The 14995-nt window shown below is 42.4% G+C and overlaps 1 protein-coding gene across 1 annotated transcript; it reads left to right on the plus strand.

Moving 5' to 3' along the window:
- Nucleotides 1–8864: 8864 nt before the first annotated feature.
- Nucleotides 8865–14650, plus strand: LOC138293066 (regulator of G-protein signaling 5-like). The gene is made up of 5 exons (XM_069232063.1): nucleotides 8865–9595; nucleotides 10942–11043; nucleotides 11163–11224; nucleotides 12110–12276; nucleotides 12558–14650. Exons 1-5 carry the CDS (start codon nucleotides 9549–9551, stop codon nucleotides 12756–12758), a joined length of 579 nt encoding a protein of 192 aa, XP_069088164.1. The 5' UTR covers nucleotides 8865–9548; the 3' UTR covers nucleotides 12759–14650.
- Nucleotides 14651–14995: the final 345 nt, after the last annotated feature.

Here is a 14995-nt window from a genome sequence, read left to right on the forward strand (position 1 = left end):
CGCCGACTGGGCCAGGATTCCTTGGAGAAAACCATATATATATGTATATTTATATATAAACACACTCACATATATATATATATATATTTGTTCTGTCATTCAGCAGTTGTATCTGTGGCCCTAGTGGTGCCTCGTGTAAAATGTATTTCTGAAAACATCACTGTAATGTTGCGGGAGGATTAAGGCCCATATTTATACTTTTTCAGCACCGCATTTGCGTCATTTATTTACGCAAAAGCGGCGCAAACTCGCAAAATACAATTGTATTTTGTAAGTTTGTGTCATTTTTGCGTCAAAAAGCGGCGCAAATGCGGCGCTAAAAAAGTATAAATATGGGCCTAAATTCATGCTGAGAGTGCACTGCGTGTTCCCCTACATTTGTCACATTCCAGACCTTCACTGGTACAGGGGAAAGGAAGACCAGATAGAGCAATGCAGCAAATGCGCCTCTCCTTGAATTAGGGATGTCTCTACTACTCCACCCACCTAACTCCAGGACACATACCTTTAAGAAAAGATTGCAACTGCTGGTGTGAGTGCGTGCATCTTAAATTGTACACATGAAGTATAATTTGCTAAAGAGCAAATGTGCTCTGTGTATTCAACTGACCATAAACTACTGATCGTTTCAATCTGTGCACTCACCGATTGTTTCTAGCATTGTCAAAGTCAATAGATATCGCCTCTAAAAGGTATGACTTTTGGCGCTGACAATGCTTTTTTAATTGTCACTACTTGTGAATGCAGGTTGGTTATGTTGCATATGTACACTTGGCCAGCAATCTTGCAATTGTTCCTTGCTTCAATACTAACTGCGGCTTCAAGAGCAACAATACAATGAGGTCTTACTGGTGATGCCTGCTGTGTAACTCAAACTCACCTTTCTGCTTGTCACCTCTGCCATTCTGCATCTGATAATTCCATTTGCTCTCTCACAGCCTTGTCATTTTGAGACCCATTTCAAGGTAATTCAGTACATATGTCCAAGATGCTAACTGGCCGCTCGGATACCTCCTATGACTGCTGTTTTGAGTAGGTGGACAGCTGCTGCTGCCTGTGTTGTGTCTGTTGTGTGCTTGCAGAGGAATTGTGTACTGCTGATGCACAGCCTGCTAGCTTCCCAGTTACAGTTAACCCTTTATTTGAATAGTGTTACTTAAAGACTTACCCTTGCTTATAGCCGTATGTATCATAGGATGAGCACTTTAAGTACCAGAATGCATGGATTGACTACTCACGCGTGCGTCTGAGAAGCTTTAGAGCTTGGTTCATGGTTTTGATGTTATTAGGCTGCTGTGAATGAACTAATTTAAACCAATTAGCTCTGTACAAGCAATACCTTTTCTCTTAGTCAGCTGCTTGTTAATAAAATACGTCTTTATCTCAAGGCGCTAGCTCTAAGATGCCAAACAAAATGCAATTCACCATCATAGATAACTGGAAATCCATGGCATGTATTAGTGCGTGGTTGATAAGAGGCCCAAAACTGTATAGAAGAAGGCTGAGTTCATCAGATGCAAGACTGGACCCAGGGTTTTATGTCACTTACAGGACTGCTTCGCTTGCTGTTTAAATCTTAGAAGTCAAGGAGCGTGACCTCATCAAATTCAACTTATTAGTTTGCCAGTATGTAACCATAATAGTCTGTCACCGCTCTTTTTTTTTGCTTGTTTTATTATTTTCAAAACATACCACGAAAGGATCGCATAGAGAGTTAGGTACACACAAGGTGATAAAGAGGTGATAAGCTTATTTTTTTCCTGTCTGATTTTGCTGACTCTAGAACTCTGTGCTTTACCAAGGCTGAACTGTAATAGAGTGCTCGTGTTTCCAACGTTAAACTTGTGCTGTAAATTTTAACTCCCTGATTGGCGAATTTTACTCCCTTATAATTTCATTGTGAATAGTGCCGAAAATACACATGCAGCATGGGTAGTTCAATGTGAGAAGTTGACAGGGGTGTGTATTTACACCATCAACTTATACCGCAAAATATTTGTGTGCCTGGAGCACAACTGTGGATTAGACTTATTTTACTGTGCACCAGGCAGGAGGTGGGGATGCCACTGGAAAAAGCAGAAGCCCAGTGGCAAAACAAAGGCTTCCTTAGCACTACCCATTTTTACTTGGATACGCCAAGGAGGGTTGTATTCATTCCTAGGACCCTACGACATGGCCCGTCTCTAGTTACAGTAAAGGAGAGCACCTGAGTTGAACCATCATAAGGGAAGAGAGCTCATCTAAATAGAGGAGTGGCTAAAGAGCTGTAGACAGGCCTGCTGGCAGCTGAAGTCTGCCATTTACAACAGAGGCTACTGGGTAATTACACAGTATAACAAGCAAGAAGTGCTGCAAAGGAGGTGGAGGGACTGTTAGAAAATTGGATTGTTCAGTTGTGTTTCTCCAATCACTGGCTAGTGCACAGGACAAAGCTGTCATCTCGACCTAACCTCCCCAGAACATACCTGGGAAAATTCCACTTGTGGAGGACGGCCCTGCTGGAAGAAGACTCCCGAGTCCTGCTGCAAGAAGAGGACTCACTAATAGACTCAAGAACTCGGGATTTCTGTTGGCATTGAGGGACTGTTCTCAAAGGGACAAATGGTTGGCCTTCAGTTTGTCTGCTTCTTAGACACAAAAAGCAGGACGCCCGACTCTGAGAAGGCCCAACTGACTACAGGCTACTACAGAGTCGACCTGTAACCTAGATGTCTGGCCTTAGGAAACTAGCGGCTGTGGGACTGACAAGAAGAACTTTGAAAAGAGCCTTGTTTTACGCCAATGATCTCTTATCGTTAGACCATTCAGTCTTGTGGCTACAAAGACTACTGCAGACTCTCATTATTTATGCAACATAAAATCACCTAGAAGTCATTTTCAGCAAAAGAAAGATGCTATAATTTCAATCCACCAAGTGTGGTTGGCTTACTGACAGTCCAAGAGGAGAATCTATCTGCATATAGATGTTTGGGATTAGTGATGGCTAGAAAACCATACTGGGTCAATTTCTTCAAACAAAAAAATAATGTTTTAAACTATGACTGATAGCCTCCCACGGTTTAGTCTGAAATATGGAAGGCATATAGATATACAAGGCTACAGCGTAAGCCAGGAGTGGTTTATGGTTCCTAGATATAGTCTTCGCCTGTATGGAAGAAATTAATAAAACTGGAGCTCAAATTTGGGCTAGACTATTAGGAATAAATCAGAGCACCAAATGGAGACAATCTGACTTGAATTAAAAATGTTTCCTCTAAACCACAAATGATGAAAATTGACACTTGCCTGGTATGTGTAGTGTCATAAGAATAGATGCGCTAGGACCCTTGAGGCTCTGGGCAGACTTGAGAGATCACGCAACTTGTTGGGAGGTGTTAAGGTGTAGTTATTAATGGTTATGACGTAATCCGTGAATAGTATGTGATCGTATGCTGAGGAATAAAGATGTCTAATCAAGAGCTCAGTGTGTGGCATGTTCTTTTGCATCCTCCCGGGCTGAGGAGGACGCTACACTATGCCACTTTGTTCTACTCTATAAAAGATATTGTTGCAAGCTGGGTTTTTAATGTAGTTATTCAATTGGCTTATCTATATTGTTATAAATTGGGTCTCTGCTTGGCAGAGGTATGCACCCTGTCCAAGTAGGAACCAAAGTCCTAGTCAGGGTAAGTCACTACACAACCTAAATTATCCTGTACTCACCTTCTGGTAGCTTGGCACAGAGCATGCAAGCTTAACTTAAAAGGCAATGCGTAAAGTATTTGTGCAAATAGAGAATATTTATCTGAGTAAAATAAGGCCAAAATGACAAAAATCCAATCCATAGAAATCAAGATATGAATTTTTAAAGATTAAATGTAAAATAGATTAAATGTTAAAAGTCACTAGCAATCAAAAGGTTACTTGAGGTCATGAGGGACCAGTGCAAATCTGAAGTTCAGGCCAGCCACAATGTAGGGTTAGGTCAGCCACAGAACCCATGCAGGGTCCACTGAAATAGTACCTTTGATGGAGCAAAGCATCAACATTGAGGCAGTCGGATCACAGCATTGTCATCGGACTCCACTGAAATAAATGTGATGCGTCGTTGTCAAGCTGCACAGAGCATAGTCGTCTGGTCGGTAGGCTGTGAATTGGCTGTCGTCAAACAGCTTCTGTGTCAGTGCCGAAGGAGGAAAGCAGCGGAAATTCTTCCGCACATGAGGTGATGCGTCAATTTTTGCAGGAATCAGCTGCCAAACCCACTTCTGGGGCCCGAATTGGAGAGGGGCACCTCAGGCAATGGTAGGATTTACAGATGTCAGAATCCAGCAGCACCAGGAGAGTTGCAAGCAGTTGTTGATGTCCCTGAGACTGCAGAAGAACAAGGGGCAAGCCAACAAGCCCTCTGAGACACTCTAGGTCAGCAAAATGGGACCAGTCTTTATCCTCAGAAGGGCATAGAACAGCAGGCAGAAGGGCAGCTCAGCAAAGCAGAAAAGCAGTTCCTTGGAACAGTCAGTCCAGGCAGAGTGGCAGTCCTTACAGCACAGCAGTCTTTACTCCAGAAGAGTTCTTCCCAAGTCCAGGGGTGATCTGATGTGGTGGGTTCAGTGACCCAGTACATATACCCAAGTGTGCCTTTTAAAGTGGGGAAGATTTCAAAGAGTGGTTCTGAAGTGCACAAGTATCCCTTTCAACCCAGCATTGTCTGCCAGGCTATCTGTATGGGATAACCAGTCCTTTGTGTGGGGTCAGGCCACTACCCTATGAACTATAAGTGTGAGACCCTTCCTCCCTACCAGCCCAGGAAGGGCCATCAGAATACAGATGCATGTAGATGGGTGCTCAGCTACACCTAACCTTCCAGTGCTTGTGGCTGTCTATGGATAATGCACAAAGTGTAGCTGTCACCTAGTCCAGATGTGTATTGGAGACTGGCTATAAGGCACACAGAGCAGTAAATTTCCACTTTCTAAAAGTGGCATTTCTAAAATAGTAATTAATGTTAAACTCAACTTTACCATTGAAGGGAAGTTATCATTAACATTCCAAAGATATGAAACATGATGTAGCTGCTCCTTTCTGATTAAGAATTGCAGCTTAAAAGTATATTAAGAAATTCCCAATGCTGGCCTATGAGAGAAATAGGCCTCACATCAGTGAAAAATGACTTTAAGAGGACATGTAAAACCAGGGCATGAAAAACAGTCCTGCCTGTTAAATACACTGCACCCTGTCCTGTGGGTCATGTAGGGCCTACCGTAGGGGTTACATATGTACGAAAATGGGAGTTTAGGACGTGGCAAGGGGTTTTAAATACCAAGCCAGGTGGCAGTAAACTGCGTACACAGGCCTTTCAATGGCAGGTCTGAGACATGGTTAAACGCCTACCAATGTAGGTGATACAATCAGTGCTGCAGACCTGCTAGTAGATTTTAATTTACAGGCCCTGGGCTCATGTAGTTCACTTGTCAAGGGACTTACAAGTAAATTAAATATGCCAATCGGGTAGGGGGGCAATATTACCATGTTTAGGGAAGAAAGCATAAGCACATTAGCACTGGTCAGTAGAAATTAATTCAGAAAAATGAGGGAGGAGGGACAAAAGTTGGGGGAAGACAACCATAAGGCTCACAGGTCTAACATATATACAGCCAGTACGGATCAAGATGTGAACAATGGCTAGATACTGTATATTGGAGATTGGATTTCAATGAAGAAGAGACTGAACAAATTATTATTGAAGGGAAGGATCAGGAAGGGAATTAAAACATGGTCCCTAAAGACTGGTCTGTAATGTCAAACCAGCAAATCATTATATAAGAGCTTTTGTACCCTGTTAAATGAGACACATTTGATTGCAACATACGATCAATTTCAGGAGAATGTTGATGTAGATGAACTTTAATCTTTATCTATTATTAGAAATGGAGGGAGGGATGATAGTGTTGTACACTCCTAGTTATAACATGGTGTCACTTCTGTGCTTTAAGTAATGAAATGCTGTTTTTAATAGAGTGGAGGCATTAAGGAGTAACTCTCTGAGAGATGTGGCCTAACTGGCAGAGCTGCCAGCCTTGAACGTGGGGAACCAGGTTCTATTCCTGACCTTGGCACAACATCCTGTGTTATTTGGTGAATCACTTAATACTCCTGTACCTAAAAGAAATGTTATGTAATCTGGTTCTTATTTAAAGTGCTCTAATGCACTTGGTCCAGGTTAAAGCTAGCTATATAAAACTAAAATCATCCTTTATGAATCCTAAAAAGCAACACATTTGGTAATCGCTTGTGGTATTTCTTGATAATTTCAAAGACGTTTGAATTTCATTTATTTTTTCCTCCTTTCTCTTATTATTATTCCTTCCCTTCTCTTTTTCCTGTTCTTCTTTTGCAGTTAACATAGTTTGTATTAAAGATAAACTATGTATTAAACTATTAAACTTAATGTGCTTGTAAATTCATAGGGTTCAATCAAATAAAACAAATCTATTGACGTAACATCTTATCTCTGAGATTAATTATTGTGGTACATCCCTATCGCTGAAGCTTATGTCTTTATCCTTCACTTTATACCAAACCTGTGTCTCTCTCCACATGACTGGCTTTAGAAGCAAGGTCTGTGTCTGATCTTATAAGCTGGTTAATAATTCAACCATATTTTAACAGAAGTGAGTCAGGCTGAAACCAGTTATATGGCAAAGATATAACAGTGTATTTTCCCACATCTACATACTTAGATCATTTTTGCCCATAAACTACCTATATTTTCCCATGAGTGCCAATATTTCCTTTGAAAGTAGATGTACCGGTTTCTCATGAGTTAATTTTAAGTTAATTTTCCCTGTGACTTTGAAATAGAGTAGATGTTGGCAATCTTCTTTCCATCAAAATTCCTTAAATGAGGTGTAAAGGTTGTCCCTTAAAGTAGAACTGAAGTGCAAAAACGTAAGATTAAGATTTGTAGGACTGTCCTATCTTTTTATGTGCAGAGAATCCACAGTCATAAAGATACTACTAGTAAAATACATTTGTGAACAGCAAAAAATTGTAAACCTACAAAAAAGTGTAAGTTTACCTTTGTGAATCAGGCCAATAGTGTCTTGAGAATTAAGGAAAATTGGCAAGAGGGTGTCTATCCAACTTCATACACCACTGTGATGTGATTATTTCAGATTTTAGTTAATGCTTCGTTTAACATGTAAAGAAAATGCTAGTTTGCCTGGTGCAGCGCATCACATGCATGGTTCATGAGTATAGCAGGCATACTTAAACAGTTATGCAGATACTGAAAACATTCAGTGGACAGAACTAGAGAGTGGATTGGTGAGAACGGTGCTTGGAATAGTTTACATCTAGCAAAGATTAATGTTATTTTATTTCTTTTCAGAAAGTGGTGCTAATGGAGTGATGTACTGGGAAAGAGAACGGGATAGCGTATCAGGAATGAAGAGAGAAGGAGAAACATTGAGGGTAAAGGAAATGGAGCATCTGATATTACCAGAGCAGGCTCCTACCATCGATGATACATACCACCAATGATATAATATTCCAGATACTTCTACTTTTTGTTTCTTTTTCCTTGTTATATTAACATCGCATGGTCATCTGTATTTTTGCACCCATTGTTTGTCACGCTTTTTTGGCCTCAAGGAACTACTGGATTGTGTGGGAGTCATACAGGTAAATACAAAGATGCACTTCACTCCCAACATTGATTGCTCTGCTACCCTTCCAATCCAGGCCATTACCGCCATTCTGCAACAAACCCCACCAGAAACATCCTGAGATCTTTTCGGACCAGGTCGTCCTGAAGTGCCTCAGGGTAAAAACTTAGAAAGTCCGAGTGCCTACTCATCTCTGGCGTTTTCTATTGACAGTCTTTTAATCCTTGGCTCAGTGATCTTGTGCATAAGGAGGTGCCGCAGCCCTTGGCCTTGGCTGCAGGGCTAACTCAGACCATCGTGCCAAGTTGTTGACTGTTCAACAAATTACAAATCTTAACTGCCACGGAATCTGTGCCATCCTATTTCAGCTTCTTAATTACCTAAAATTGTGAATTCTGATAGTATCTTCAGGAAAATTGGTAGCATCTGCCTTTCAAATGTCCTCTTTTCTTTAAATGTCAGGGCTACCTGCTGCAGCTCAGACTGTTTCTGAGGACAGAGGATGTAATTATACTACACCATTCATAGCAGGGAGTCTTATTAAAGTATATCCTCAATTTAATTTCCCCAATTTTGATGTACTGGTGGCTCTTGGAGTGCGTATCTTCCCAATTGAAAAGAATCCATTCTCCCATATGTACGCTTCTGTACCCAAAGGATACTCGCACACTACAGGCTGTGGTGGTGGGGCAGCGTTTTCTCTGATAGGAAGTATGGATGCTGTCGCTTCATCTCAATTACACGTGCATGTAATTCGTATCTCCCAGGTTACAGTACGTAATCTGGGATTTACGTACTGTGAAGTCACCGGGTGTATGGTGGATAAATCAGAAGGCATTTTAAGCGTCATAATACAGACTACACACTTACAGTATAGGTGGGTTTAACTCAGTTGAAAGGAAATATTACGGGCCTGGGTTTAAAATAATATTAAAAATGTTTTCGCTACAAATGACGAATCACTGATGAATTGATTCTGCGCTACATGTCCTATTTGAGAAACCTCAGCAGATAATGCGCCCTCTGCGGGAAGTCATGTGTCGGTGCACAGAGGTTATTTCAGTTTTTCGTTCTCCCGAGCATGAATAAAATAATAACCACTGATAATAAAGCATGTTACTGTCTTCCTACGTAGCTACCAACTGAAATGCACCTACAGCCCTTTGTAACAGCTCGTCTGAAGGGTTTTAAAAGTGTTTCGGGGTTGTAATCAGTATACTCTGTCTCTGCACTATACGAACACACGGATCAGCAACGAATGCTGTTTGCCTTAAGAAGTGTCCTGCTCTGTGCCCCCGCCGGTAAGGTTTGGGGTAAAACCTGACGCAGATCCCGTTGTTGGCTCAACGTCAGCAGAGTTCTAATCCTGGCTTCCCCCCGAAAATGGATTTTGAATGTGGACATATTCCTCATTTAACTGTTTACACTTGCACGCGTGCATGCCACTGCTGGTACGCAAATTCAGAGAAAACATCTCAATTGCGACCCACAGTTCACTCCGGACAAGACTTTCCTGAACCTTGCGTTTGACTGATGTCTATGGTAGGGACACAGCTTCTCCCCGGCTCCCTGTCCTGCACGCAGGTCTAACAGCAGCCAGAGCATCGCACCTCTGCCTCGGGCAGAACGCAGAGCCGGGTGACGCCTCTCATTGGCTGACAACAAGGGTGGCCCCGCCTGGCCACTTTTCATATAAAAGACAGCAGCCTGTGCAGCTGGCAGCTATTTCTGGCCATTCGTCGGTCTCAGTCGGGGGATCTTGGAGGAACTTTCACTCAGCACCCTGAACCGGCTGTCTGAGGAGAATCTTCATTTGCATCGAGCGGACCTTGGACAACAGTCACCAGCTACTTCAGCCTTCTACGGAATACACCGCCTGCCCGGAACCCACCCGGCGCCATGTGCAAGGACAGTCTGATCACGCTGCCCTCCATCTGTATCGAAAGGTGAGAGAGTCGAGGGACCGTAGGATGGAAATTGTGGCTCTGCAGTGTGACTGCAGAAGATTGCAGTAAGAAATGCGTACATTTGTGTGACAGTTCATTTACTTGACATAAAACCCCAGTCAAGGTTTGCAGTTGACTCCACGTGCAGCTGGCTAGAGGTTAGCTAAGCATCAAATTCTGTGTTCCTACTACTGTTATTTAAGTCTGGGTTAGTGATATAGCTCTAGTCGTCTTGTCTTTGTGTAGCTAAGTATGCACTACACAAATATTTTTTGAAAAGTAAATATCCCAGTTCGTTTCTTTCTTTTTTCACAATTGTCACACACAATTTGACCCATCTGAGACTTCACAGAACACAACTTCCAAAATGTATTGAGTTGTTACCTGAATACCCTGGAGGCTCAGGAACATCTAGTAACCATACCGCTGGCACGTTTAACACGCACCTGGGCTGCGTGTAAATCCTGAGGTGATAGTGAACAGACAGGTAGTTCTTCACAGCGAGGGGCTGTGGAAGGCCACTGCAAACATTCCAGCACCGAGAGATTTGCTGATGCTGCACCAGAGAAGGGAGGAGCGAAGGGTGCTGCCTAGCCCAGTCTGATACGCCTGGGAGGAAGGGACTGTCTACTCTCACCCCAGAGACAGGGAACAAGTGTGCAGCATTCTTACCGCGATCTCACACTGATAGAAGAGCTATCTAATGCAGTCCTTAAGCAGGTGAATATTAAATATCTAGTGTCATCACATATTACATAAAAAGGTTGAGAGGTTCCTTACACTGCTCTGCGTTGCCATTCAAGATCTAATTCTAGATGAGGCCTGAGGTGTTAGTAGATCTTTGAGAAGTGACGATCTATCCTGCTCACAGAACGCACGGTAGAGAAGATCTGACGCATAGCACCTCTTTTCAGCACTCCAGTAAAATGAGGGGTCTTGCACTGTGCTGTGAATATCAGAAATAATATTCTGATTGTGTATTTAAACCATAGGTGACCTCATTGGAGAAATTAGTCTGTCTTCCTTCTGTTCCAGAAGTAACAAGAACAAGAATCAGCATTGCCATTTCAGCCCTTTATCATTCCAAGCTCGAAATACCGAGTATCATTAAATAGAGTGCTAGGGACAACTGTTGCAGAGATCAAAAGGAGAAAAAAACAGGCAAAAGCATAAAAACCTGTCATTTTGCAAACAACCGGGTAGGGAAGCCGGCCAGCTCCTTTTCCAAAAATGCCTATATATTATATTAACTTGTGCCCATGGAGGGAGGCTTCTAAACGTAGTTCACCGTCACGTTTTTTAGATGGACTTGAAAACTAACAAATGTCTCTTCTTTTCACTTTCAGGGTTAAAGAGCTTGGGGCCCGCTTAGGAGTCTTGCTTCAGAAACCAGATGCAGCGTTTGAACCTGAAAAATGCATCCAGACCAAACCAAGAAACAAACACAGGTAAATCAGGGGCATCACTTGTCACCGACAATTTAACAAAGGGGTTTGTCTTCCCTGTATCAATGGATTTCCCTTTCTGGTCCTTGCCTGTCCTAAAGCTCTTCCTGTTCTTTCTCCAGACTCTGCTTGGAAGATGTGATGAGGTGGAGGGACTCGTTCGACAATCTGCTAAGTTGTAAAGGTGAGTATCAGTCACTTTGAGGGACGGATGGGCAGGCTGTTGTTGGGCCGGATGGATATGCGATGGTGACTCAATGGAGTCACTATGGCCTCAACCCATGGCAGAGTGAGAAATGCTAAAGGTAGATGGATCGATCATGGCTGGCTTGGGGTGGCTGCTGCATGCTAGTGGATAGATGTAACACAGCTGGGTTGGTTGGGAGAAGGTGCAGTGAGAGATGGATGGATCTTGCCTAGGTGGAAGAGGAGGAAAATGTATGGTATAGTCTGTTTGTATAGACCATGACAAAGTAGGTGGAAGAAAGTTCTGACTTAATTTGGGTGACTGTGAATTGAAGGGCCATGGCTAAATGGGATGGTTATATGTGGCAGGTGGATGGACCATTTATTACTAGAGCATCTGTAACATGATCAGATCAAAGTGCTCTTTTGACTAAGACTATGGATAAGTACAACTTTTTTCGTGAGCTAGTGTGGGAATGGTGGCACATGTGGATGAACCATGGTTGACTGTGGGTGTTTGTGAATGGGTGGGTGGACTGAGACTGAACAAGATAGATATGGTTAAATGCTGATAGAAAGGATGATCTGTTGGACTACCTTGACTAAACCAAAGAGTAAAATAAGGGACCAATGGGATAAACCATATGATCTCCATGAGTCATTCGAGATAAACTGTACAAAGAGCAATGACCTCATGAGATAAACTACAGTATGAAATAGGCAACCAAACGATGCACTAAGGGGAGTGGAGCAATTGATAGGTTATCGTATACAAGTCTGGGATAAGTTGCTGGATGATAATGAAGGTTGTACAAAGTTACTACACTTTGTAGATAAACGCTCTTCCTTTTTAACCATTTTGTTTCTTATTCTGTTCGCACAGATGGCCTTGCAGCATTCTGGGCTTTCCTGAAGACTGAGTTCAGCGATGAGAACCTGGAGTTCTGGCTGGCCTGCGAAAAGTACAAGAAAATTCGCTCAGCTGCCAAACTGTCCTCCAAGGCACAGGAGATCTATGAGCAGTTTATCCAGAACGAAGCCTGCAGGGAGGTGAGTCTGAATTAGATTCACCAGTCTGTTTGTCACATCATAGAGGTTCCCTTGCTGAAGACCAGTTCTTTGGCTTTTAAAAAGATAGGGCAGGAATGCATTGCTGATCTTTTATGTAGTATCCAAACAATATGGAGATGTTAAGTCTGTGTGCCCAAGCCAGAAGCCGGGGGTTAGGAGTTGTAGGGGTCAGAAAGAGGGTCTTTTTAATACAATTGTAGTGGAGAACACTTACAGTTAATTCCTTTCTTTAATTAACATGCTGTCTCCCATCCTTCCAGGTGAATATCGACCATCACACAAAGGAACTCACTCAACGCCAGTTGGCACATGCAACCCAGAACTGCTTTGATATGGCACAAGCGAAGACGTGGGTCCTCATGGAAAAGGACAGCTACCCTAGGTTCTTGAAATCCACATTCTACCATGACCTTCTAAATATTGCCTCTCACCATGGGGGTGCGCCGTACTCGCACACGTGAACTCTACTCTGATTGTATGAAAAGACTTGCAAATTAGTAGGGTGTGACAGACACCTTGAGTGAGAATTTGGAAGACAACAGTGAGGATCTGGAAGAGAACATTTCCAGAAAGAGTCTGTTCAAGGACTTGTCGTGTGGCCTTTGTTGCAGAAGGTTTCCTCTGGAATATATTCTCAGGATGAACTGAAGTTGCAGTATTTGGGGAGCTGGGTATGCTTATAATGCCTGCTTATTCACCACGAGGCGCATATCTCAAGGGATATACTGCTGTAATATGATTGACTCATTTCAGCCACCACTGCAATGGTATTTATGGTGCTGGGTGTAAGATGGACACACAGTTTTGGTATGCATGAACAAATTGTGTGTGTATGCTTATCAGTAATTGTGGAAATATGAGGTAAAGGTTGGTATAGTAACTTACCTTTGTGACCGAATCCAGAAGAGTAGGCTGTCAAGACACAGGCACACGTACTTGCAGGCTTGGGTACCACACTGTAGATGGGTGCGTAACAGTTGACAATAATGAACTCAACAAAGTAAGTGTAAAAATGTGTGTTGAATGTTGAGCGTGTAGTGTATTTTTGCACTGTGTTGCTCTGATAGTGTTGCACTGACCTCCGTTACGATGTTTTGACTGGTACTCCTCTGGATCCTGCTAAATGCTGCTAGTATCTGTTCACCAGTCTCTCCCTCTATTTCACTTATTGATACTGTCAGTGACCCTTAGATAATGCAAGAAGACTGGACTAGCCATCTTGCAAAAGATCTGCTGTGCATGTGCTGTGCAAACTGGGAATTTAATAACAAGACCGTGCCAGGAACATTGTGAGATACAAGGGGCAGGTAGGTGCAAAAATATCCAAGCTGGTGCAGTGGGTGATAGGAATCCTGCTTCATAGAGACAAGTCTATAACATTTAGCGCACAGTCCAAATCTGGTAAATGATTTCGAGGACTCTCTGATGGTGGAAGTGTGTGGTCTGATTTGTTTCATCTACTTAAACTAGAGTGCTCATGTGTGGCCGGTGCATTCACAACAATCAGATGAAAATTCAGTCTCAGCTTCTGTTCTGTTTTTAGGGGCACTTTTTTGGACATTCAGTGACACTATGCGTGGGTAGTTTATAGTGGTTTCCACCATACACTAATTGTGCTCCGGATCAATAAGACTCTTTGGTGTTTGGGTGACTTGGGTGCCTGTGAAGTCCCTCAGATGACCCTGAGTGTAGGGACCCTGCAGACTTTCCTATTGAGGTCTCTCTTTTCTGATACTAATCCTGCTTTTTTGAGCCCCCTTAACCTCCACATTCAATAATTATTGTTTTCTGTCAAAAATGTGTAGTCCGGGCGGAATTCATTTTCTCAAATGGCTCCTCCACTAATCTACAACATATTTCTACAGTTACCCTGGTTCAGTTGAACTTGCATTATTGCGTCTGTTCTTTCTGATAGTTTCTGGACTCTGATACTGAACAGGACACCTGAAGCCCCACTTCGCCCATTTGCCAAACACATTATTTCACCATTAACAGAGTTAATTCACTGCTGTCAAGGAAAGCAATGGACCGCCGTTAATAACTGGGGCTCATTCTGGGTCTTACCAATCAAACCTTATCAATGACACCTCTCCTTATCAAGGTTGTGACTAGTGCTGAACAGGATGGGCTTGTGCATGCCCTGGACAAAAGACAGGTACATCAAGGCATCACTTGCGCTACCAGCATTGAGGGGATTTTTGTCAAGCAGATGCGGTCCCAATTGAGGGACTTTGACTATTTTCCGAATGTCTCTATTTATGTATGAATCTATTTGAATATTTATATATTTATTTATTTAATAATGCCATGCCGTATTCCTTGATGAGATGACCAAATAAAAATTGACAAACTAGTGCTGTTTTGAGCTCATTGATTTTGTTAAGTGTCAGAAAAGAGGTTTCTGGTTGGATAATTAACAAAAAACAACATTTCACAATCCGTAAAGTCTTCAATGTCAGCACTCCTTCTTATGTGTCTCCAGGACTCCCCAAGCTAAACTCATGATTTGCATATTATAAAGTCTGCTATCCAATGAAATTCAAAAATATGCTGTAGGAAGTTGGCTCTGTATGTACTATTTCAAAGTAAGAAATACCATGCACAAAGTCCAAGGGTTCCCCTTAGAGGTAAGATAGTGGCAAAAAGAGATAATTCTAATGCTCTATTTTGTGATAGTGTGGTCGAGCAGTAGGCTTAT

This window comes from Pleurodeles waltl, chromosome 4_2 (genome assembly GCF_031143425.1).
Source record: "Pleurodeles waltl isolate 20211129_DDA chromosome 4_2, aPleWal1.hap1.20221129, whole genome shotgun sequence".
NCBI classification, from domain to species: domain Eukaryota; kingdom Metazoa; phylum Chordata; class Amphibia; order Caudata; family Salamandridae; genus Pleurodeles; species Pleurodeles waltl.